Source organism: Artemia sp. Qi Xiang Cuo, chromosome 16 (genome assembly GCF_049724085.1).
Source record: "Artemia sp. Qi Xiang Cuo chromosome 16, ASM4972408v1, whole genome shotgun sequence".
Classification (NCBI taxonomy): domain Eukaryota; kingdom Metazoa; phylum Arthropoda; class Branchiopoda; order Anostraca; family Artemiidae; genus Artemia; species Artemia sp. Qi Xiang Cuo.
The window spans coordinates 2,173,536-2,199,167 of record NC_142809.1 but is presented as its reverse complement, the minus strand read 5'-3'; the positions used below and the strand labels follow the sequence as shown (position 1 = coordinate 2,199,167).

The window sequence follows — 25,632 nt, the reverse complement described above, 5'->3', positions numbered from 1 at the left end:
TCGGAGATGGTAATCATGGCAATTTTCTCTACATTTACAGTAAAGTTTCTGTAGTTGAGAGAACGAATTGCCAGCAATTTGGCTCGTGGAATTGTATTTTCAACAATACAATTCCTATAGATGTTCATGTCAAAATTCTTATCAACAAAGCGCGTGGGTACTCCTTAGCAACATCTCTTGATTTTCTCGTCATGTGCCTGTATAAAGTACACCTTCGGACTTACAAACATATTGCGGGAAATCATGTTGCTTCCCGTTTCTGATTTAAAAAATAAAAGCTGATTTGGTGCCCGACGTTTCACTAGCTCTGGGTAAAGACCACCCCAATTGGTGTAGTCCATCCGTGAGCTGATAAATTCACCGTGCGCCAAATCATCAATTAGATTTGAGGTTTTCACTTTTAACAGTAGAGAATCTGTGTCCCCGTAGCAGACCTCTACTTGCCTCTCTTCCGGCCAATGTACCCTAGCAAAATTGTAGTAGAATTCTAACATGAGCTGTTTTGAGAACTCCAAGATCGCACTGCCTGCAGCAATATATTTGTTCATGACAATGCGTCTTTTTTCCTAATCAATAGTACCAGGTCCTGGACAAAGATTGAGATGGAAGCGTAACTTGTATCGGTAATAATTCGAGGAATATTGTTCGAGATAGGTCATGACATTAAAACGAGTTCTATTGCAAACACTCTTACACATTCTGCCAACAGCCAAATTCAAAATGAGCTTATAAGTTTCTTTTTTGGCTTCCGTCTGTGCTTCAGAACGGATGTTGTCAAAAGTGCCAAAAAACGTGTTCAGATATGGTTTTTGACTAAATTGAAGGGATCTGTGAAACTTTGTGATGTTGAAATCGTTTTTTCTCAGTAATTTTAGAGACTACTGACGTACAACATGTTTTTTTTCGGCCGAAGATAATCAATAAGTTTTTTTTTTTAAGGTGTCAAATGCAATCCGTCCACCTCGACTAAACGCCTATTGCGAGGACTCAAAGAGTCCTTAGTCACAGGTCTATTGATGCACGAGAAAACAAAATCCTTTACTGAATCGTGAAGCTCGACTGGTATCTCCCCATCAATTTAAAAAAACCATCCAACCGGCCCATTCTCCTCAACACTGTCGTCGCCAATGTTGGGGAAATGGGGAGCTTGAGGGTCATTGAGCCATTTATAGTCACTGCAATGTATCATATAATGGGACCTGGCCGAGCGGTAGAAAGCATTCATATCAAGGAAAACTGCATCCAATTTTGTCCCCGTCTTCTCTCCAGTTGGATCAGTTTCTAAGATACGATCCCTGTGAAAAACGAATCCACCCTTCATTGATCTTTCAATGAAAAAATGCTGATCATTGTCAGTGATTGGCACGATTTTTCCCCCATTAAATCTTAGAATGAGATCCATCACCAAATGAGGAGACGAAATATAATAGCCCGAATCAAGATTAAATTCCCCATAGATTTTATCCATCTTTTTACACATAATGTCTGACAGAGTTAACAAGTCACTCGATAAATACAGCTTGCAGCAGTCAAAGACGTTTTTACACTCTCCCTCTGCCCAAACTTTTTTAGCAAAAATGTATTCATTGGTGGTGCAACTGCGGTCATGTAGACTGTCGTAAAACCATTCAATTGGAGGAATAGTTTCCTTGGTGAATCTCGAAATAAAACAATTATAATCATAAGGATAGATGCCGTTGACCGTCAACAAATCATATAAATCGTTTGGAAATTGTCGCTTGAGAAGGGGGAAAGTGTTGCTACCGTCATCGTTTTTCTGCACTTGAATTAATTCGCTCAATGACTTAGGGAAAAAACTGTAGGAATCTAAAAAGCGAATTTTATTCGTGTACTCAACGTCGACTTCAACAAATTTCCACATAAATTCCAAAACATGAAGCTTGTCCGATGACTTGGGAATAATTTTGTAGGTAAATCACCCATGCTGGCTGTCAGTCATGCATCATTATCCACAGGTTCGTTTCTATGAAGATGTTCGAATACTGGTAGCACATACTTAAGATCGTAGTAAGCGTTATTTAGAAAAACCGGAAGAAAGCTTTTCTGATTCATTTTTAAACTACTTGAATTGTGAGCCCACCCCCGAAAGTTACTTTTTCCCGTTGAATTGGGGTCAATAAGGTGGTCGTGATCCTGAACCGCGTCTTTTGGGGCAAGAACACTCCTACAAACCTAGCAAATCATCCCCTTTTCTTATACCAGTTGCTCTTTATTTTGACAATATCATTTGGTAGTTGATGGGACGCAATCCTGAAATTGCGTCGTTTGCTATTTTTATTAAGGATACTAATAACTTATACATGCTACATTCCTCATCCAGTGCAAAAAACAAACTCCTAAAGTTGCTTTCTTATAACGGAATTATAAGGGGTGTTCACATAGAAACACGCAACTATTGTGCGTTCCTTGTATCTATTCGACCATGATGGGTCTGATACCTCAACCAATCTTGATTCACAGTCCAAAGATACTTTATCAACTTGTAGCAGGGAATTTTGGAAATTTTTAAATTGTAAAATATCTTTGCCTTGTGCCGGCATTTCAATTCTTTGATTGCCATGAATTTTGCAATGGTTCATGTGATCTGAGAATGTTCGCTCAGATCTAAATGAGGAAAGGCACATGGAACAATATTGACATTTTCCTTTGTTCGTGCCTTGGGATAGGAGTCGACTTATTGCTGTAACGGGGAAAAAATTACCATAGGAATTTACATCTTTGGGAGGCTCGTAAATAGCCCATACCCAATTTTTAACGTTTTCCACCATCGGTGTCCTCACTGTATACAAAACTCCTTTTTTATTTGGCTTCTTTCCCCCATCTACAAATTCCGTGTCATACTGGAGAACAACCACCCCCACCCCAAGATTTTCATTTTATTTTTCAAATAAGGTTATTTCTTTCAAGGACACCGGATACTTCCCCTCTAAACAATCAAAATTTACTTTAGGGAAATTTTCTCCGCCGTTACGAGCAAGGTCGTCGAGATTTCTCATTGACGATTCTTTTTTTAATGTTTTATGGGCTGCTGCTAAAAATGCATATTTAAAGCATTGCAGTCCCGTTTCAAATTTGAAACCCTGAACTCCTCCCGTAGCCGACATATCTGGGTGGCAATTTATTCGTCGACAGTTAAAAAAGTTGCTCTCAAATTCGTTTAGACCAGGGTAAAAAGTCTGGTTGCCAGTTGAAAAATAAAAATAAAACATTTCCCCAGATGTTCCCTTTTGTAAATAAACTTTTTGATTCACTGATGCTTTAACTCCTCCTTGACCCTCCCATTTCTGAATCTGAATCTCACTTTGTGTTTAAATTCTGCCGATTTCGCGATGGAGAATATTTAAAGGGTCAGTTAAAATAATTCCCTCATCAACCACGTTTTCTTCGGGGGGGGGGGGGGGGGTTAAAATTGACCCTATATGTTTGCAAGTGACTTAGAGCAGACTCTAACAAATAAAATTCACGTAATTCCGAGGACATGACAGTATTTTCATGTCCTGCACCTATTTGTACAGGACTCAATTCACTAATAGTAAAGTTGTCATCAAAAATGCCCCCGGAAGAGTTAGGTCCAACAACTTGCATAAGACTGTCCATTTCTTCAGTTGTAAATTGAAAATCAAGGGTTGTATTAAATGACACACATTCACTAATATCATCCGGTGAGAAGGAACAATTTCCCATGACACTTTGAAGTCTCTGGCCAAGGAAGGTAGAAGTTTTCATAGCTTCTCCCTGAAAATAGGAAATTAATGGATTAAGTTTTTTTTTCTTTGACGAAAGTTTTATCACAATTATAACATACTTTTTTTGCTTATAGCATAATTTATTAATCGAATTCATAATAAACTACAAATTTTTGACTATAGTATTATTTACAGAACAATGCATAATAAGTTACAATTTTTGTTAATAACACACGCACAAATGCACACACACTCACACACACACTCGCACAAACGCATACACTTACAAACATACTCACACACGCACACATACACACACACGCGCACAAACACACACACGCGCGCACACATAAACGTACATACGTTCTCACACGTTCACACACACAAATACACACACACACATTCACACATGCGCACACACTCATACACACACACACGCACACACACACAACACACAAGCGCAGACACTCACACATTCACACACACTCTCACACTTACACACACACACACACACACACACACACACAACACACATGCACACACACTCACACATGCACACACACACACACTTACACACATGCACTCACACACACTTTTATAGTGTTGAAAAAAAAATGGCGAAAAGACTAATTCATTAACCTATAGAAAAAGGTTTTATTTTCTATGTGAAATAACCATTATTTTATAAAGTTAAAAAAAAACATGTTAATTTTTTCACCCCATCCTCAAAACTCAATTCCTCCTAGAATTATTTAAACTAAATACTTGCCTCGACCCCCCTCCCACAGAAAGTTCAGAAAGACGCAAAAGAGTGCTTTCTTTGCTAATAAAAAAATGTATTATATTCAGCTATCTCTGAGGGGGGGCAGAGAAATTTAAAACAATGGTCGGGGGTGGGGGGAGATTAACATTTTAATATCTCTGACATACACTTTTACAGTGTTGAAAAAAACAGCAAAAAGGTTAATTCATTAACCTATAGAAAAAAGGTTTTATTTTCAATGTGAAATAACCACTATTCTATAAAATTAAAAAAAAACATGTTCATTTTTTCACCCCATCCTCAAAACTCAATTCCTCCTAGAATTATTTAAACTAAATACTTGCCTCCCCCCCCCTCCCACAGAAAGTTCAGAAAGACGCAAAAGAGTGATTTCTTTGCTAATAAAAAAAATGCTTTATATTGGGCTATCGCTGAGGGGGGGGGGGCAGAGAAATTTAAAACAATGGTCGGGGGTGGGGGGAGATGCAAATTTGAATATCTCTGAAATACATTTTTACGGTGTTGAAAAAAACAGCAAAAAAGTTAATTCATTAACCTATAGAAAAAAGGTTTTATTTTCTATGTGAAATAACAATTATTCTATAAAGTTAAAAAAAAAACATGTTTATTTTTTCACCCCATCCTCAAAACTCAATTCCTCCTAGAATTATTTAAACTAAATACTTGCCTCCACCCCACTCCCACAGAAAGTTCAGAAAGACGCAAAAGAGTGTTTTCTTTACTAATACAAAAAAAATGCATTATATTCAGCTATCTCTGAGGGGAGCAGAGAAATTTAAAACAATGGTCGGGGGTGGGGGGGGGGAGATTAACATTTTAATATCTCTGACATACACTTTTACGGTGTTGAAAATGTCGAAAAGGTTAATTCATTAACCTATAGAAAAAAGGTTTTATTTTCTATGTGAAATAACCATTATTTGATCAAGTAAAAAAAAAAACATGTTCATTTTTTCACCGCATTCTCAAAACTCAATTCCTCCTAGGATGATTTAAACGAAATACTTGCCTCCACCCCCCTCCCTCAGAAAGTTCAGAAAGACGCAAGAGTGCTTTCTTTGCTAATAAAAAAAAATGCATTATATTCAGCTATCTCTGAGGGGAGCAGAGAAATTTAAAACAATGGTCGGGGGGTGGGGGGGGGATTAACATTTTAATATCTCTGACATACACTTTTACGGTGTTGAAAAATGGCAAAAAGAAAATACTTAAAAAAAAAACAAAAAAAAAGTTGGATAGAAATAGGTAGAAGCTAGAGGTGAAAATACTCACATTTCCAAATTCAGACTGCTGTTGAGTGCCATCCGTTTCTTGCATAGATGTGGTGTCAATGTCACTGGCCTGCACAGGTGAGCCAGCGGGGCTCCCCATCATGTGAGCAACTATCCATTCTCTTTTCAGCTTTCTACCTGGCTGCATAGGAGTTGGCACTGGTGAGTTTTGAGCTGGCAGCGTCGGTCTGGAATGGATGTGAGTGGCCCCCAATCGACCACCTATCTCCACTTGTTGTATTGGAGTGACGTCGTTAGACTTAGCTCTATTTTCCGGAGGAGAGTAATTGTAGGAATCCTCTTCCTTAAAAAAGAAGGCAAAATTTAGCATGAAAAAAACAATTCCCTTTTTACAGAAGAAAAAATGTTTATTCTGGTGTTTGTAGCACTCTATGGCTTTGCACTTTAGAAATATTTAAAAAGAAAAGCTTTTAAAGTAAAATTTGGAAAATTTTGAGTTTGGAGGGAAGGGGGATTTCAAAAACATCTCCCCCATAATATAATTTGACCTATAAAGTCAATTCTGATGTTTATAGTGCTATAACTATTAGCACTTTAGAAATATTTAAAAAGAAAAGCTTTTAAAGTAAAATTTTGGAAAATTTTGAGTTTGGAGGGAAGGGGATTTCAAAAACATCCCCTTTTTACAAATCAATATTTTTCTGCTCAAATATTCCTTCGCGTACATACACCCGTCATACTGAATAGCCTTGGGGTCCTAGTATGCTACCTAGGCTGGAATATGCTTTAAACAATTAATAGCTTAATAAATACATCTTTCATAATTTGACTTTGAAGGATGAAGATCACAGAAACAGGTTTCAATTCATGACAATGAGCCAAGATATTACCTACTAAGCTTTGGAAAGTACTAAGAATTTTCTCCTAAAATAACATAGTCCAAAATTACCGATGAATAAATTTTAGGTCCCACCTATATTCCCTCCTTAAGTTTAGACCTGAGGTCCGGCGGCTTTACTCACCTTTAATTTGACCCCAAAAAGAATCTATTTGTCAAGGAGACCCTTGCCGCTATCCTTCAACATATGGTACTAATAATTCCAGATAACGCATATAAAAGCCTGTTTGGAAATTGTCGTTCTTGTTAAGAGGATTAGACACAGATACTTTTAGACCGGAAACTCTATTTTTGATAATGTGAAAAGCCACATTTTGAACGAAAAAGAACTAAAACTACAGAATTATGCTCCTAACAGAGCAATGGAAAAGGGAGTTTTTTTGTTTTACATAATAGAAAAAAGCGTGCGTTGCCGTTTCTATCGAATATACGCATTATATTTTTAAGTTTTGTATTGTGGGAGGGGAGGGGAGCTAAGTCACCCTGAAATTTGAATTTAATAGTAAAACAATTTTTTTTTTTGGAAATAAAGAATGAAAGTGTACTCACATTGAAAATAGAAATATCCATTGTTTCAGAGTTAATAAAATCCTGTGTACTATGCTAATACGTAATGAAGATTAAATTCCAAAGCATGAACATTTTATACAGGGTTTCAATGACGAATTGTTAAGCAATTCTCTGATTGGCTGCCAAAAAAACTGGTGTAAGCTCGAAAAAAAACCCACTCTGGTTGAAAAAAAAACTTGGAGTTGAAAAAAATTTTTGCTGGGAATCCCCCGATCATACTGTTATCCTTTTTGCAATGTTTAGGAACAGGCGGGGAATACCCACTAGTTTGGAATTGTACCAACAGGACATAAGCAAATAGCACGTAGTTTCATGACGTGTTTGATCACGTGTAGAGGTCCCATAGAATAACAATGGAAGGAACATAGAATAGCATGGAAGGAACATACTCCCTCAGAATAACATGGGAGGGAACATAGAATAGCATGGAAGGGAACATAAGCCCTTAAAATATCAGGGGAGGGAACATAGAATAGCATGGAAGGGAACATAAGCCCTTAAAATATCATGGGAGGGAACATAAGCCCTTGTAATAGCACAGGAAGGAACATAAGCTCCTAGAATAGCATGGGAGGGAACATAGAATAGCATGGAAGGGAACATAAGCCCTTAAAATATCATGGGAGGGAACATAGAAAAGCATTGAAGGGAACATAAGCCCTTAAAATATCATGGGAGGGAACATAAGCCCTTGTAATAGCACAGGAAGGAACATAAGCTCCTAGAATAGCATGGGAGGGAACATAATCCACCCAAATCCATAAGAACATGCTCTGGAAAGATACCAAGGAACATAAGACAAGCAAATAACACAGGAAGGAACATAAGGCAAGCAAATAACATGGAGATTGCTATTCCTCCGAGCAAATAGCATGGTCCTATGGCCGTACGCAAATAGCATGGTCCTATACCTGTGAGCAAATATCATGGGTAGTGCTATACCTGTGAGCAAATTCAATATGTACATACTACTCAAATTAATGGTTCTAAGAGATTGGGAGAAGTCCCATTTGAACAAAAATCAAAAGTTATGGTGCCCTTTTTCTGCTTTCAATTAGATTGCACCGCAGAAAAGTGGGTGTTTTCTGAAATTCTGTGTTGCCACACAATGATTTTGGCCCAAAGAGAGCCAAGTTGTCATCGATTGAAAATCCTGAGATATGCAATGTATTTATTGGTATAAAAAAAACTATGTATAGAACTTCTCAGTTTCATAGAAAGTGATTCCGTACGATGGTCCCTTTGTTCTGAAAAGTCTCATTAGCTAGTCCATACAAGATGAATAAGATTAAAAAAATTATAAATACAATAAGTTTTTTCAACTGAGAGTAAGGAGAATTCCGTAGGGGAAATTTTCCATAGGAATTTTCAGGGAGAAGGGAGTTGCCCTGGTAAATTTTCCAGGGGATATTTGCTACTGAGATGGTAATTCCCAGCAATATGAAAAAATATCATTAAATAAGAAAAACAAAGTTTTTTTCACCTGAAAGTAAGAAGCAACAGTAAAACTTACAACGAACAAAATAAAAATCCGCAGATGATGGGGCTGTCCCATCCTCAACCCTTGGTCTTTGCGCTAAAGCTTGACTTTACGTCCCAATTCTTTAAGAAAAATTGCTGAAACACAAAGGTCATTGAATTGGAATAAAATATTTTTTTAAAGCTCTAAAAATTTTAGCGTAAGAGGTGAGGGTTGAGAAAGGGGCAAACCTCTTTATATTCGGAATAATTTTTGTTCATTTGAAGTTTTAGTGTTGCTCCTTACTTTCAGTCGAAAATTTTTTTCTATTTAGTTTTACATATTTAAAGTGATCCTCAAGTGATGGTTGTGCAAGAAGGAGAAAAAGATAGGAGCCACATAAAGAAAGAGAGAGAAATAAAGAAAGAGAAATCTTCAGATTTTTCCACAGGAATTGTCTAAACATTCTTTTGGGCATTCGTTTGACTGACCGTATTTCAAACAGTAAAGTGTACGAAAAACGGCGTTCCATCTCGCTTTCTAGTGCTATAATGAAAGAAAGATTGGGATGGCTAGGAAACTTTCAGCGAATTAAGACTGACAGATTGCCAAAGATCGTCCTATTCGGCCAGCTATCTACGGCCAAATGAAAAGCAGGTTGTTCGCAGCAGGCACACAGGTCCAATAGAGAAGAAAGAGGTCGTAAGAAACGATTTAAAGGACATTAGAACTTCTTGGTAGGGTGTAAAGAGGGAAGCTTTGAAAAAAATAGGGATGGAGGAGGAGCGCGCGCTGCTTTCATGGCTTCAGGAGATTGGTGCTGTAGTGATAGTGATATTTTTAATTAACAAAAAGTTTAAATACAAAAATCAATATGATTCACCCAAAACCAAACGGTTGACGTGGGGTGAAACAGGTAAAAAAATAAATAAAGAATAATAATAATAGTACAGGGACAGCAACTACATACCATATTCATGTTGTGGGGTCGCACTCACAAACCACCAAGTAATTACAACTTAATTTAAATTAAATCAAATCAAGTTACCTCCAAAACAAACAGAACTAGAATTCATACTTAATCAATAATTCTTCTTTCAGTTTTGCTTTAAAACCACTAAAATTTTCCAGTTTCTTCATATCATTATCCAAATTATTCCATAAATTTATACCCTTTATAACAAAAGAAAACGTGGACCTGGCAGACACTATAGAGGGAGCATAATAATCATTTTTACCCCTAGTATTTTGGTTATGTATATTCCATCGGCTGTAAAACCAACCGTTAAAACACTCCGGCAGCTGCTTCATATTGTATCTATACATAAACACTAATATATAAAAATGATGAAGACCCACCGCTGCCAATATCCTAAAAACCCTATAGACTTCTCGAACTGATTCTATTTCTGATTTTCCTGATAATACTCTAATAGACTTGTTTTGGATAATTCGCACAGGACTAATAATTGAAGAAAATTACCCATGTATACAGAAGAACAATACAAAATATAGGGATGGATTAACGAAAAATAGAGAAGCCTAAGTATACTAGTTGGAAACATATATTTAAGTTTACGAATCATCCCCAAATTACGCGATAGAATCCGGGATAAAGTTTCAATATAGGATCGGAAACTGAGAGTCTCATGTATAATAATGCCAAGATACTTTACTGCCTTTTGACGAGCAATCATACCATCTTCATATGCTATATGCTGTATCCATGGATAATAATTCGATGTCCTCAAAAATATAAGCAGTGAGTTGTTAGTAGTGGTAAAATCGTTGAGGATGGACATCAAATACACCTCACTGTCAAAACCTCGAATCACAGGCAAATTACAGCAAAATTGGAAAATCATTTGTACATTTTTTTGGGGGGGGGGGGGAGGATTAAACCCACGAAATTCCTTCCCACATTCGCATACTCTGTACATCTATTCTATTCAGTTATTTTATTCGTTCTCCAACCAACCACTGGTCAGTATCAAAGGCATCCAACCCTTGTCAATGACGGACCCTTTGACCTTCGCAAGCATAGTTGAAAGGCACCCCTTCGATTGCATCACACGCTACAGTTGGCAGTTTGGAGATTGGGTACTGGCATACTTGTGATAATGACATCGAAGAGAAAGGGAACGTTAAGAAGATAACGAAGTAGATGTGGCAAAAAGTCGGGTTCCAGTAATTCCAAAAAATTAAATAGTCAAATATATAAAAATTATAGGAAAATATTAAATGTTGCGGACCATACTTGTGATAAACAACCTGAATTCTTAAAATTAAGCATTTTATGAGCCTGACCACCAGTTCATCAAAACTGTGAAAATGCAAAAGTTAGCCGATAGCATTAAAAGGGTTTTAGCATTTTAAGATTTCAGAAGGGTAGGGCTGAGCTTAAAGCCTTATCTACATGTACTCCATAACTACTTGCCTGTTCTAAAACCAATTCTAACTTAGCAGCTCTGTTAGCTCTAGCTTGTCAAGAGACCAACTAGGTTCTAAAAATATGACTACAATTTGCGTTTGTATTTTCTGCTACTTATTTTAATCCCTCCAGCATATTTTAATTTAAACCCACATTTAAATAATTTAAGTCAAATCATTAGACCAATATACAAAGGTTTAGACAGCTTTACACCTCATAGATCTAGCCGACTTCAAGTGTTTTCACATTGTACAAGAAATAGTGCCTACAAAAAATAGTATTCTAATCACAAGCCCCTTTTTGCGACTATTAAGTCTGTTTTTACTCTTCCCTTCTCATGAAATTGATTTTTTTTTGTCCTCCCAAAATGCAGAGCAGAGTTGCCAACGCGGTACAATTGTACCGTTTTGGTAGAATTTGGAGGTCCTGATACAATACGGTACATTTGGAAATTTTTGGTACAATTGATTCTTCCATTACATGTTGGATTTACTTGATCCTTTCTAACTCGGATATCTGTCCAAGTTTTAGTTTATCGAAACTTTTCTTCTTGTTGCGGCAAAAGTCAAACCTACTCTTCAGATGGTACAAATTAATCTCCTGCGGTACAATTTTATTTGAAGAACCTGTACAGTTTATTTCAAAGCGTTGGCAACACTGCTGCAGAGGCGTTTCAATTGCATCTGATACTAGTCTGCTATCAAACAGTTCGTGGTAACGAACTGTAAGTAAGGAGCGACTCAGCTCAATGGTAACCGAAACTCTAGAAAACGGTATTTTGATACCAATAGATACATCAAAAGAATCATATTTTAATGCTGATTTCAAATATATAAGTTTCATCAAGTTTAATCCTACTCATCAAAAGTTTCGCGCCTGAGAAAATTTGGCTGATTTTCGAAAAAAGGAGGAAAGACCCCCTAAAAGATATAGAACCTTAATGAAAATAACATCATCATATTCAGTGTATCAGAGAACCCTACTGTAGAGGTTTCAAGCTCTTATCTAGAAAAATGTGGAATTTTGCATTCTTTGCCAGAAGAAAGATCACGGATGCGTGTTTATTTATTTTTTTTTCCCAGGGGTGATCGTATCGACCCAGTGGTCCTAGAATATCGTGGGAGGGCTCATTGGAACGGAAATTAAAAGTTCTAGTGCCCTTTTTAAGTAACCAAAAAATGGAGGGCAACTAGGCCCCCTCCCACGATCATTTTTTTCCCAAAGTCACCCGATCAAAATTTTGAGATGGCCATTTTTTTCAGCATGTACTAAAATATTATAAGTATGTCTTTTAGGATGACTTAATCCCCCAAAGTCCCCGGGGGGAGGGTTGAAAGTTATGAACTTTACCCAATGTTAACATATAGTATTGTTTATTGGGAAATATACAGACGTTTTCAGGGAGGATTTTTTTCTGGCAGTGGGGGGGGGGGGTCGGAGGTTGTGTGGGAGGATTTTCCCACGAAGGAAGTTTTCATGGGGGAAGGGACATTGCTATGAAGGGGACAACGGATTTCCCAGCATTATTTAAAAAAAGATCAGAAATTGAATATAAAAAAAAACAAGTTTTTAACTGCAACAGAAGCTACGTCAAAACTTAAAACTAACAGAAAATATTACATATATGATTGGGTTCACCCCCTAGTCAATACCTCGCTCTTTAAGCCAAAGATTTTTTAGTACTTTCATAAGAGCTATTTATTCTAAATAAAGGCCTTTGTGATTAAGCGGTCACTTTTAAAGAATTGGAACAAAATTCGAACTTTAGCTTAAAGAGCAAGGTACTGACTAGGGTGCGAACCCTCTAATATACGTATTAAAAATATATGAATATAGAAGTTCGTTACGTAAGTTAATTCGTAAGTTATGTATATTTATTACTAATAAAAACGTTCGTAAATAAAATTAAACAAGTTTCGAGAAAGCCATTTAACCAAATAAAAGTAAATTAATATGCAAATTTTGTTTTAATTATTGATGTACGGTGAGCCAAGATCAAAACCTGCATTAATTCAAAAACGATCAAAAATTAAATAAAAAAAACAAGTTTTTTGAATTGAAAGTAAGGAACGACGTTAAAACTTAAAACCAACATAAATTATTCCATATATGAATGGGGCTGTCCCCTCCTCAACGCCTCGCTCTTTACGCTAAAGTTTTTTTATTGTTTAAAAAAAATAGAGTTGTGAGAAAGTCAAACTTTAGCGTAAAGAGCGAGGCGTTGAGGAGGGGACAGCCCTATTCTGCATATACAGAATAATTTCTGTTGGTTTTAAGTTTTAACGTCGTTCCTTACTTTCAGTTAAAAAAAATTTTTTTTTTTTATTTAATAAAGATAATGAACTAGCCCGTAAAATACTAAAAGTTATGAATGATCCATGTTCTTCGTTGATTTTAACGTTACATTTGAGCTACACAGAAGCGGATAATTTTGATCTTTTCTAATTTCAAAGAAATTTGTCTTAAATAAATAAATATGATTTGTCAATGATCAAGATTATGTTTTCGGACATGGTCCAGTTGACCAAATTACATATGGGGCACATTATTGGTACCGTAGTCTTCCATAATTCATCTCTTGTGGTCAATTAAATAAAAAAAACAAGTTTTTTAAACTGAAAGTAAGGAGCGACATTAAAACTTAAAACGAACAGAAATTATTCCGAATATGAAAGGGACTGTCCTCTCCTCAACGCCTCGCTCTTTACGCTAAAGTTTTTTATTGTTTTAAAAAATAAAGTTGTGAGACACAGTCAAACTTTAGCGTAAAGAGCGAGGCGTTGAGGAGAGGACAGTCCTTTTCATATACGGAATAATTTCTGTTCGTTTTAAGTTTTAATGTCGCTCCTTACTTTCAGTTTAAAAAACCTGTTTTTTTTATTTAATTTTTGAACGTTTTTGAATAAATGCAGGTTTTGATCTTGGCTCACCGTACATGAATAATTAAAAAAAAATGTTCATATTAATTTACTTTTATTTAGTTAAATGGCTTTCTCGAAACTTGTTTAATTTTATTTACGAACGTTTTTATTAGTAATAAATATACGTATATGAAAGAGACTGTCCCCTCCTCAACGCCTCGCTCTTTACGCTAAAGTTTTTTATTGTATTAAAAAACAGAGTTGTGAGACAAAGTCAAACTGTAGCGTACAGAGCGAGGCGGGGCGGCGGGGCCCGCCCATGTCAGAGTGGGCCTACGTTCGGTGCGTGTTAAGTTTTAATGTCGCTCCTTACTTTCAGTTTAAAAAACTTGTTTTTTTTATTAAATTTTTGAACATTTTTGAATAAATGCATGTTTTGATCTTGGCTCACCGTACATGAATAATTAAAACAAAATTTTCATATTAATTTACTTTTATTTGGTTAAATGGCTTTCTCGAAAGTTGTGTAATTTTATTAACGAACGTTTTTATTAGTAATAAATGTACGTAACTTAAGAATTAACTTACGTAACGAACTTCTATATTTATATATTTTTAATTTGTTTATTAGGGTGTTCGCCCCCTAGTCAATACCTTGCTCTTTAAGCGAAAGTTCGAATTTTGTTCCAATTCTTTAAAAATGACTGCTTAATCACAAAGGCCGTTAATTAGAATAAATAGCTCTTATGAAAGTACTAAAAAATCTTTGGCTTAAAGAGCGAGGTATTGACTACGGGGTGAACCCAATAATATATATAATATTTTCTGTTCGTTTGAAGTTTCGATGTTGCTGCTATTGCAGTTGAAATACTTGTTTTTTTATTTTAAATTTCTGATCTTTTTTTAAATAATGCTGGGAAGTCCGGCGTCCCCTTTATAGCAATGTCCCTTCCCCCATGAAAACTTCCTTCATGGAAAGATCCTCCCACATAACCCCCCACCCACCCCACTCCCACACTAACAGGAAAAATCTCCCCAGAAAATGTTTTTATACTTCCAAATAGCGAGTACTAGGCCTATATGTTAACATAGGGTAAAATTCATAAGTTTCAGCCCTCCCCCCGAGAATTAGGGGGATTAAGTCATTCTAAAAGACATACTTATTATATTTTCGACCATGCTGAACAAAATGGCTATCTCAAAATTTTGATCAGGTGACTTTAGGATAAAAATGAGCGTGGGAGGGGGCCTAGTTGCCCTCCATTTTTTTTGATCACTTAAAAAGGGCACTAGAACTTTTAATTTCCATTCCATTGAGCGCTCCCTCGATATTCTAGGACAACTGGGTCGATACGATCACCCCTGGGGGAAAAAAACAAACAAATAAACACGCACCCGTGATCTTTCTTCTGGCAAAAAATGCAAAATTCCACATTTTTGTAGATGGGAGCTAGAAACTTCTACAGTAGGGTTCTCTGATATGCGAAATATGATGGTGTGATTTTCTTTAAGGTGCTATATTTTTAAGAGGGTCTTTCCTCCTTTTTTCGAAAATCAGCCAACTTTTCTCAGGTGCCTACCTTTTGATGGGTAGTATTAAACTTAATGAAACTTATATATTTGAAATCAGCATTAAAATCTGATTCTTTTGATGTATCTATTTGTATCAAAATACCGTTTTCTAGAGTTTCGGTTACCATTGAGCCGGGTCGCTCCTTACTTACAGTTCGTTACCACGAACAGTTTGATAATGACTATACCGTGACGGACATTAACGGGACAATAAAGTAATGCGTTAAACGCTATAGGCAAACGATAGATTGTTTTTTTTTCATCAGCATCAGCAATTAAGGTAAGTTTAAAAATAAATAGATGTTAGTGAATCAAGACAAAAATTTATTTTCGAACCCTTTTGCAACAAATCTAAGGATTTAAGAAGGTTGTCTGGAAGCTTGTAATAATAATATATATTAATAAGAATTCAAATCCAACATACTCGAGAATATCCTATAGACGAAAATGAAATGGCCTGCAAGGGAAAACAGCATTCTCTGAATATTGAATAACTAGCGTATTTTCCCAAGTGGAAAAACTAGAGAAGTAAAGAGATATTGCCATGTATTGAAATCATTACTACCAGATCTATGTTTTCTATTAGGTATAATGGCCCTGAAGTTTGGAACAGGCTAAGAAGGGCCTTGATGAATTCCGGGCTTCTTTGCGATGTATTTGTTTTAAGCAGTATTGTAGAGATGGATTGAGTGATTGATTTGGGAGTGAGTATTCGCTTGTGAGTGCTAAACGCGAAATTGATCAGTGTGTTGAGTGAGGGGAGTGCCGGTATGTGTAGGGAAGCATAATGAATTATAAAGTATGAGATTGGGATTACTTAAGTTCCCTGTAAATCGATTATTTTTAGAATTGTTGACCAAATGTTTAGTAGAGCTGGGAGAGGGGAGAAGGAGCCAGCGTTTTTTTGTTTGTTTTATTTTCCCGAGGAAGTGTATTAGTAGCTGAATCGTCCTTTTTTTGGGTCGTCCCCAACATGGTAATATGCGTCGGAGCCTATTATGATAGTAAGAGGTAATGTTTAGCTTTGCTAGATTTATATGGAGATTTTAATGTTGTTTTTATTGTGTGTGTGACCCATTTGTTAATAAAAAAAAAAAAAAAAATGTTTTTTTGGTACGGAGTTTTTTCCACAATATCATAGCTACCTCAAGTGTTTACAATATTTCACTATTTATAATCTTTGTTTTTAAATAGGAATTTAAACTACGCCTTCGGTGCCATGGCTACGAGAAAAGCGTCACAAAATACTCAGACCTATGGATAAAAAGTTACGGAGCAACACTGGCGGCAATCGGCTTGTATTTGAACCCTCTAAAGGCGCATAAAACTTCTGATTCCTATTTTCATCAAATTCCAATCAAATTACGTTGAGAACTTACAAAACCATGACAGGTGTTGTTGACCAGGTTTTGTTAATAAAATTCTGCCACCCACTACTTGTTCATGCTAATAAAAAGAGGTTTTAAAATTGTTACTACCCCTTCCTCGTACAGGGGTTGGATCAAATTCAGACCATAGGGATACATTACTATGATCAGAACTCTTGTTCACCACAGAGTTTGGCTTGGATCCTGGTACAACGTCTTTTGTGAAGAATTTAAGGACCCGTCTTCCTTATTCTCTGGAATCAATCCTTGACTCTGATTCAATTAAGAGCTAATATCTGCTAAGATACGTCAACGCCTTCTGGTAAATATTCTTATGACAAAAATTAACTGACCCTCTTCCCTCGTCCACAGGGTTAAGAGTGGCTACATACCCAAAAAAGGCACTACTAGGACACATGCTTTTGTTCACCACCAAGTTTGGATTGGATCCTGGTACAACGCCTTTTGTGAAGAATTTAAGGACCCGTCTTCCTTTTTCTCTGGAATCAATCCTTGACTCTGATTCAATTAAGAGCTAATATCTGCTAAGATACGTCAACGCCTTCTGGTAAATATTCTTATGACAAAAATTAACTGACCCTATTCCCTCGTCCACAGGGTTAAGAGTGGCTACATACCCAAAAAAGGCACTACTAGGACACATGCTTTTGTTCACCACCAAGTTTGGATTGGATCCTGGTACAACGCATTTTGTGAAGAATTTAAGGACCCGTCTTCCTTCTACTCTTGAATCAATCCTTGACTCTGATTCAATTAAGAGCTAATATCTGCTAAGATACGTCAACGCCTTCTGGTAAATATTCTTATGACAAAAATTAACTGATCCTATTCCCCCGTCCACAGGGTTAAGAGTGGCTACATACCCAAAAAAGGCACTACTAGGACACATGCTTTTGTTCACCACCAAGTTTGGTTTGGATCCTGGTACAACGCCTTTTGTGAAGAATTTAAGGACCCGTCTTCCTTCTTCTCTGGAATCAATCCTTGACTCTGATTCAATTAAGAGCTAATATCTGCTAAGAAACGTCAACGCCTTCTGGTAAATATTCTTATGACAAAAATTAACTGATCCTATTCCCTCGTCCACAGGGTTAAAAGTGGCTACATACCCAAAAAAGGCACTACTAGGACACATGCTTTTGTTCACCACCAAGTTTGGTTTGGATCCTGGTACAACGCCTTTTGTGAAGAATTTAAGGACCCGTCTTCCTTCTTCTCTGGAATCAATCCTTAACTCTGATTCAATTAAGAGCTAATATCTGCTAAGATACGTCAACGCCTTCTGGTAAATATTCTTATGACAAAAATTAACTGATCCTATTCCCTCGTCCACAGGGTTAAGAGTGGCTACATACCCAAAAAAGGCACTACTAGGACACATGCTTTTGTTCACCACCAAGTTTGGTTTGGATCCTGGTACAACGCCTTTTGTGAAGAATTTAAGGACCCGTCTTCCTTCTTCTCTGGAATCAATCCTTAACTCTGATTCAATTAAGAGATAATATATGCTAAGATACGTCAACGCCTTCTGGTAAATATTCTTATGACAAAAATTAACTGATCCTATTCCCCCGCCCACAGGGTTAAGAGTGACTACATACCCAAAAAAGGCACTACTAGGACACATGCTTTTGTTCACCACCAAGTTTGGATTGGATCCTGGTACAACGCCTTTTGTGAAGAATTTAAGGACCCGTCTTCCTTCTTCTCTGGAATCAATCCTTGACTCTGATTCAATTAATAGCTAAGAACTGCTAAGATACGTCAACGCCTTCTGGTAAATATTCTTATGACAAAAAATAACTGACCCTATTCCCCCGCCCACAGGGGTAAGAGTGGCTACAGACCCAAAAAAGGTACTACTAGGACACATGCTTTTGTTCACCACCAAGTTTGGTTTGGATCCTGGTACAACGCCTTTTGTGAAGAATTTAAGGACCCGTCTTCCTTCTTCTCTGGAATCAATCCTTGACTCTGATTCAATTAAGAGCTAATATCTGCTAAGATACGTCAACGCCTTCTGGTAAATATTCTTATGACAAAAATTAACTGATCATATTCCCTCGTCCACAGGGTTAAGAGTGGCTACATACCCAAAAAAGGCACTACTAGGACACATGATTTTGTTCACCACCAAGTTTGGTTTGGATCCTGGTACAACGCCTTTTGTGAAGAATTTAAGGACCCGTCTTCCTTCTTCTCTGGAATCAATCCTTAACTCTGATTCAATTAGGAGCTAATATATGCTAAGAAACGTCAACGCCTTCTGGTAAATATTCTTATGACAAAAATTAACTGATCCTATTCCCCCGACCACAGGGTTAAGAGTGTCTACATACCCAAAAAAGGCACTACTAGGACACATGCTTTTGTTCACCACCAAGTTTGGATTGGATCCTGGTACAACGCCTTTTGTGAAGAATTTAAGGACCCGTCTTCCTTCTTCTCTGGAATCAATCCTTGACTCTGATTCAATTAAGAGCTAATATCTGCTAAGATACGTCAACGCCTTCTGATAATATTCTTATGACAAAAATTAACTGACCCTATTCCCCCGCCCACAGGGTTAAGAGTGGCTACATACCCAAAAAGGCACTACTAAGACACCTGTTCTTTTTCACCACCAAGTTTGGTTTGGATCCTGGTACAACGCCTTTTGTGAAGAATTTAAGGACCCGTCTTCCTTCTTCTGTGGAATCAATCCTTGACACTGATTCAATTAAGAGCTAATATCTGCTAAGATACGTCAACGCCTTCTGGTAAATATTCTTATGACAAAAATTAACTGATCCTATTCCCTCGTCCACAGGGTTAAGAGTGGCTACATACCCAAAAAAGGCACTACTAGGACACATGCTTTTGTTCACCACCAAGTTTGGATTGGATCCTGGTACAACGCCTTTTGTGAAGAATTTAAGGACCCGACTTCCTTCTTCTCTGGAATCAATCCTTAACTCTGATTCAATTAGGAGCTAATATATGCTAAGAAACGTCAACTCCTTCTGGTAAATATTCTTATGACAAAAATTAACTGATCCTATTCCCCCGCCCACAGGTTTAAGAGTGACTACATACCCAAAAAAGGCACTACTAGGACACATGCTTTTGTTCACCACCAATTTTGGATTGGATCCTGGTACAACGCCTTTTGTGAAGAATTTAAGGACCCGTCTTCCTTCTTCTCTGGAATCAATCCTTGACTCTGATTCAATTAACAGCTAATATCTGCTAAGATACGTCAACGCCTTCTGATAATATTCTTATGACAAAAATTAACTGACCCTATTCCCACGACCACAGGGTTAAGAGTGGCTACATACCCAAAAAGGCACTACTAAGACACCTGTTCTTTTTCACCACCAAGTTTGGTTTGGATCCTGGTACAACGCCTTTTGTGAAGAATTTAAGGACCCGTCTTCCTTCTTCTGTGGAATCAATCCTTGACTCTGATTCAATTAAGAGCTAATATCTGCTAAGATACGTCAACGCCTTCTGGTAAATATTCTTATGACAAAAATTAACTGACCCTATTCCCTCGTCCACAGGGTTAAGAGTGGCTACATACCCAAAAAAGGCACTACTAGGACACATGCTTTTGTTCACCACCAAGTTTGGATTGGATCCTGGTACAACGCCTTTTGTGAATAATTTAAGGACCCGTCTTCCTTCTTCTCTGGAATCAATCCTTGACTCTGATTCAATTAAGAGCTAATATATGCTAAGATACGTCAACGCCTTCTGTTAAATATTCTTATGACAAAAATTAACTGATACTATTCCCACGCCCACAGGGTTAAGAGTGGCTACATACCCAAAAAAGGCACTACTAGGACACATGCTTTTGTTCACCACCAAGTTTGGTTTGGATCCTGGTACAACGCCTTTTGTGAAGAATTTAAGGACCCGTCTTCCTTCTTCTCTGGAATCAATCCTTGACTCTGATTCAATTAAGAGCTAATATCTGCTAAAATACGTCAACGCCTACTGATAATATTCTTATGACAAAAATTAACTGACCCTATTCCCCCGCCCACAGGGTTAAGAGTGGCTACATACCAAAAAAGGCACTACTACGACACCTGTTCTTTTTCACCACCAAGTTTGGTTTGGATCCTGGTACAACGCCTTTTGTGAAGAATTTAAGGACCCGTCTTCCTTCTTCTGTGGAATCAATCCTTGACACTGATTCAATTAAGAGCTAATATCTGCTAAGATACGTCAACACCTTCTGATAAATATTCTTATGACAAAAATTAACTGACCCTATTCCCCTGCCCACAGGGTAAAGAGTGACTACATACCCAAAAAGGCACTACTAGGACACTTGCTCTTATTTACCACCAAGTTTGGCTGAAATTGACAACACATTCCGGTAGATCTCACAGTTTGAGCTTTTTTAGTTTACTTCGTGGGTCAAGATTTACATGAATATGAAAGTTCAAAAGTAAAATCATAATCGAAATTGCTTTCAGACAAAACATCGGAATTTTGGATTATCAAATTGACGTCCCAGAATAATTTCCTCGGAATCTAGAATAAATAAGGAATTTTCGATCTCCTGCGTCGAAGAAATAATTTTATGGCATAATTGTTGACAAGTTAAAATTTGAAGTTAGCACAATTTCGTTTTCTTCTTGATTACACTATTTATCAGACTAGAAAAAATGATTTCTATTTTTCTGGAAAATTGATAGAAAATTTGCAAACTTCAGACAAACTTCTATCATAATTCTTACCCATTTATTTACTGTCTTTTGAGCTAAAGAGTTAAATGGCACGTTTGCTCCATTCAGCACTTACGAATTGAGCTCATCACTCACTCTACTTGAACTTTATCTATCTATCATACATGCAAGGCAATTTCACTATAAGTTAAAGCTTATAATAAAAAAGCTTAAAAAGCTTATGTTAAAGCTTATAAGTTAAAGGCAATTTTACTATAAGTTAAAGCTTCATTATCTAAATAACTATGAGAAGATACTAAACTACAGAACATGAAGTTCTAAGAATGGGACAGAAGTTCTGAAGTAGCAGAGCTTTTTAACCCAAATCCAATATACACTGAATTAAAGTTTACATTTGGTTTATCCGTATGTTCTGATTTTCCTTTGACCCCATTATAAGGCTATTGCTTATAATAAAGATTATCAGTAGGCTACTATTAAAAGTTTCCAAAAAGGAGCCACTTAAAATCAAAAAGTTCAATCCCTATTTATTATGACAATGATCTTAATATTGCATTCACCAGGTCAACTAAAATATTGAAATAAAGTTCTGAAACTAATTATACCACAGCCTATTTTGGTTTTGAAACCAAAAACTGGTGGGAAAAAAATAATTGGAATCCAGTTCTTATTTTGAAATTTGCTAAAAAAATATTAGAAAGTAGAGATTTCCAGTCTGATTTGCTTTTTTCAGTTTCAAACTTATCCTTCCTCTCCCGGATTTAAGTTAATGAGAACATGCCCATTACATCTGTTTGTTTGATTTTCCATCCTTGTCCGGGCAAAAGTACTCATTTGACTTGTAATTGATTTGTTTCTTTTGTGCTTAAAATCACCTTCTAAATTAATGAGTCATAGTACATTTAAATAATGTGACTTAGTTTAATTTTATAAGCAGCGATTTTTTTGAATATTTTCACTTGGACTCTAACCTTCGTTTTCTCATGTTTTCAGTGGGTTATGTTAATTTTTAACTTTTCGGCCCTCGATCAGCAATACTCCTATGAGGAAACTACTATACACAAATCACAAGTTCATACACATATGAATTAAAATAGACTACACACAAAATAGGTGTTAACGCGTTTTAACACTTTTTAGCAAGCCACCAGCACCATATACCTAGGGTGTCATTCCAGAGTTTCCTCGATTTTACATGAATTGTATTTAAAAGCTGCTTCCTGGTGCATTTTTATCTACTCACTAATAGCAGCTACTTTTTATATGATGTACAAACTGCACACATATCCAGAAATCTTGACGGCCTTCCTAAATGAGGGCTAATTAATCAATTTATTTATAAGTCACTATAAAAATCAGAAGTGAGTAATATATAATAAACTTAAAAAAAAATCAAATAGTAACAACAGGGAAACGATATCAAACAACGGGAAACTAGAAGCTGGTAGAATACAAGAGCTGGTGGAAAACGAATAATTGAGACGTAGGTACTTGTTAATAATACGGAAGACACCCAAGAAGTGGATTTAGGTTAATCCTAATGAAAAATAACCTTTATATAACCTTTAGTTTATATAGTAATATAATTTGAGCTATATATTTGCACATTAGGGGAGGACATTAGGGTAAAGCATTTGGACAGCACCCTAAACATAACCTAACAACCCCCCCCCCCTAATGCGCAAATATATAGCCCCAAATTATACAAGTCCAATGCATTCTGTCTAAGTCCAAAGCGTTGCATCTCCCGTCTTTGTTGCCATGAAACTGGTTTTCAGAGATCTAACCTAAGCGTAATTCTTAAGTGTGCTCCGTATAATTACCAAGTACCGAAACGTAATTTGTAATTTGCTCAAAAATTAAAAAACTGACATTACCAGCTTCATTTAAAACGGTCAAAATTTACTGCCAATTTCTGCATTTAGATTCAACTCTTTCACCATGCAATACTTTTTTTATGCAGACAAACAATATCTATGCTGAATCCTACTCCTAATATTGATATGCTTGAATTTTCTTATGACACGAAGAAATGACGGTACTTGTCTGTTAAGGAGAACATCGTCAAGAATTGAAGATAGATAAATCCTAATGAAGTGCACCAAAACATGATGATAATATATTACTTTAGAAATAAAATTATGGAAAGTATGACAAAGAATTATGGATAGCAGGGAGCGCAGAACGCATTATATTAAATACCTAACCTAATCCAATATAACTTAACTTAACCCAATCCCTAGCCACCTCTAAATATTAAATATTTAATTAAAATATAACTACATCGTAGTTTTCTCACTCAAAATAAGCAAGTCATAACCGATTCAAACCTGTTTTGTTAGATCTTTGATAGCGTAATTCTTGATGATGTTCTGTTTAAGAGACAAGCACCGAAATGACATAATGAAACTAAGCCACTTACCAATCTTATCATCAGGAGGACAGTCAGATTGAGAAATTGACCTTTCACTCATCATTCTTCTTTCCATTCCACCATTAGAAGCTCCAGATTGCATTACCTCCCTAGAAGGGTTAATAGGAGAAGGTGTTAGGGGGTTATTAGCTACAGTTACAGCATCAAGTTTTAAGCTATTAGTACTTTTATCTGGGTGAAATTCTAAATACTGCATATTTTCGTTAATGCTAACAACAGAGTCAGCCCGAACTCGACGAGCCTTAGGTACGTCATTACTATCCGTACTGTCCATATTTTTTGACTCATCAAGTTTTGCTGTGTGTTTGTCCAATTTTAAGATTTTAGTAGCGACTTCTGGAGAGAAGACATCATCAGAAGTATCTAAACTATCATCTACCCAGTAATAAGGTGTTTCGTCACTTTTTTTTCGTATATTTTTCTTGCTTCTCGGGGATTTGTCACGGATTACACGTCGTGCTTCAACCGGTGGCAGTTTGACCCGCGGAACTTCAAAGTCGTCGATTCGCTCTTCTTCAGCTTTTGCTTGTCTTTGGACCTTTTGCACTTTATCAGTTTTGTATCCTTCCACAATTTTTGGGTCTTTTTGGAACAGGCTAGTATGACTTAAAGGAGAATGCTTCTCTGTTCCCGAAAAAATACCACTTTCATCACTACTTCTTTCACGTTTAGCTTTTGACAAAAATGCACTTTTGTTTGAAGGATCAACGTCTTTTCTCGTACCTCCAGCCAAATTACGTTCTTGTTCGTAGTATTGTCTATAATCACAGCTGTATTCTTTTCTGTTTTTATTTATAACTGTTGGATACGATTCCTTCTTATGAGATATCCCTTCTTTCTGGATAGGATTACTATGTTTAACAAGATTACGGAATCGAGACCTATCTTCTATCACAGTTACAGCTCGGGAAAGCCGTCTATCTTTGGTTTCATATGGTTGAACAGCATCACCATTCAAATCGAAAATAATTGTCTTTTCTTCATGAGTTTTGAAGTTTTGAAAATTTTCTTCAATAAGGTGTATATTTGGTAGCTTTCTCCCCTTCTTTTGACCTCGTCGGTCATCAACAGGAGATGAATTAGATGAACTATTTTCTGACTTGTACATTCTTTGATATCCCTGATTTTGGTTGATTATCACATTGCGAAGATCGTCCCCTTTTAAGTACAATTGCGTCTCAATATGTGAAAGACCTTTTCCAAAGCTACTGAAACCGCTTCCTTGAAGCGTATCATAATCTGCGAAATTCGACTGAAAATTATTAGGACGCTTTTGCAAAGAAGCATAGGGGGTATCAGAAACTGTTTTACTCAAGGCCACAGCAAAAAAACCATCACTCTGATTTCTACTTACCAAATTGAGCAAAAGCATGAAAAAAAGTTTAAATTAAGTAAATTGTAAACAGATACAGAAAAATAGTCGCAATCTCAAGAAACAATAGTGAAATAAGATTGACAGTGAAAAAAAAATAAAATTTTTGGGCCGAATCCCTTAAATACATTTTTCTATAGCTGGCTTTGAGAACTGTGTTGTCCCAAAATAATCTATTAAAAACATGGTTAAGTAGAAAATTGTTGGCTATTGTAAATTTTATTTTGAATGCTTGCATT

At 36.5% G+C, this 25,632-nt stretch overlaps 1 protein-coding gene across 1 annotated transcript in view; it reads right to left on the bottom strand.

Moving 5' to 3' along the window:
• Positions 1–25,632, bottom strand: part of Rim (Rab3 interacting molecule) — a 555,972-nt gene that overhangs the window by 48,114 nt on the left and 482,226 nt on the right. Inside the window, exon 18 of the mRNA XM_089102610.1 lies at positions 24,010–24,110. Within this exon, the coding sequence (XP_088958736.1) occupies positions 24,010–24,110 (101 nt within the window). The remainder of the gene's footprint in view (positions 1–24,009; positions 24,111–25,632) is intronic.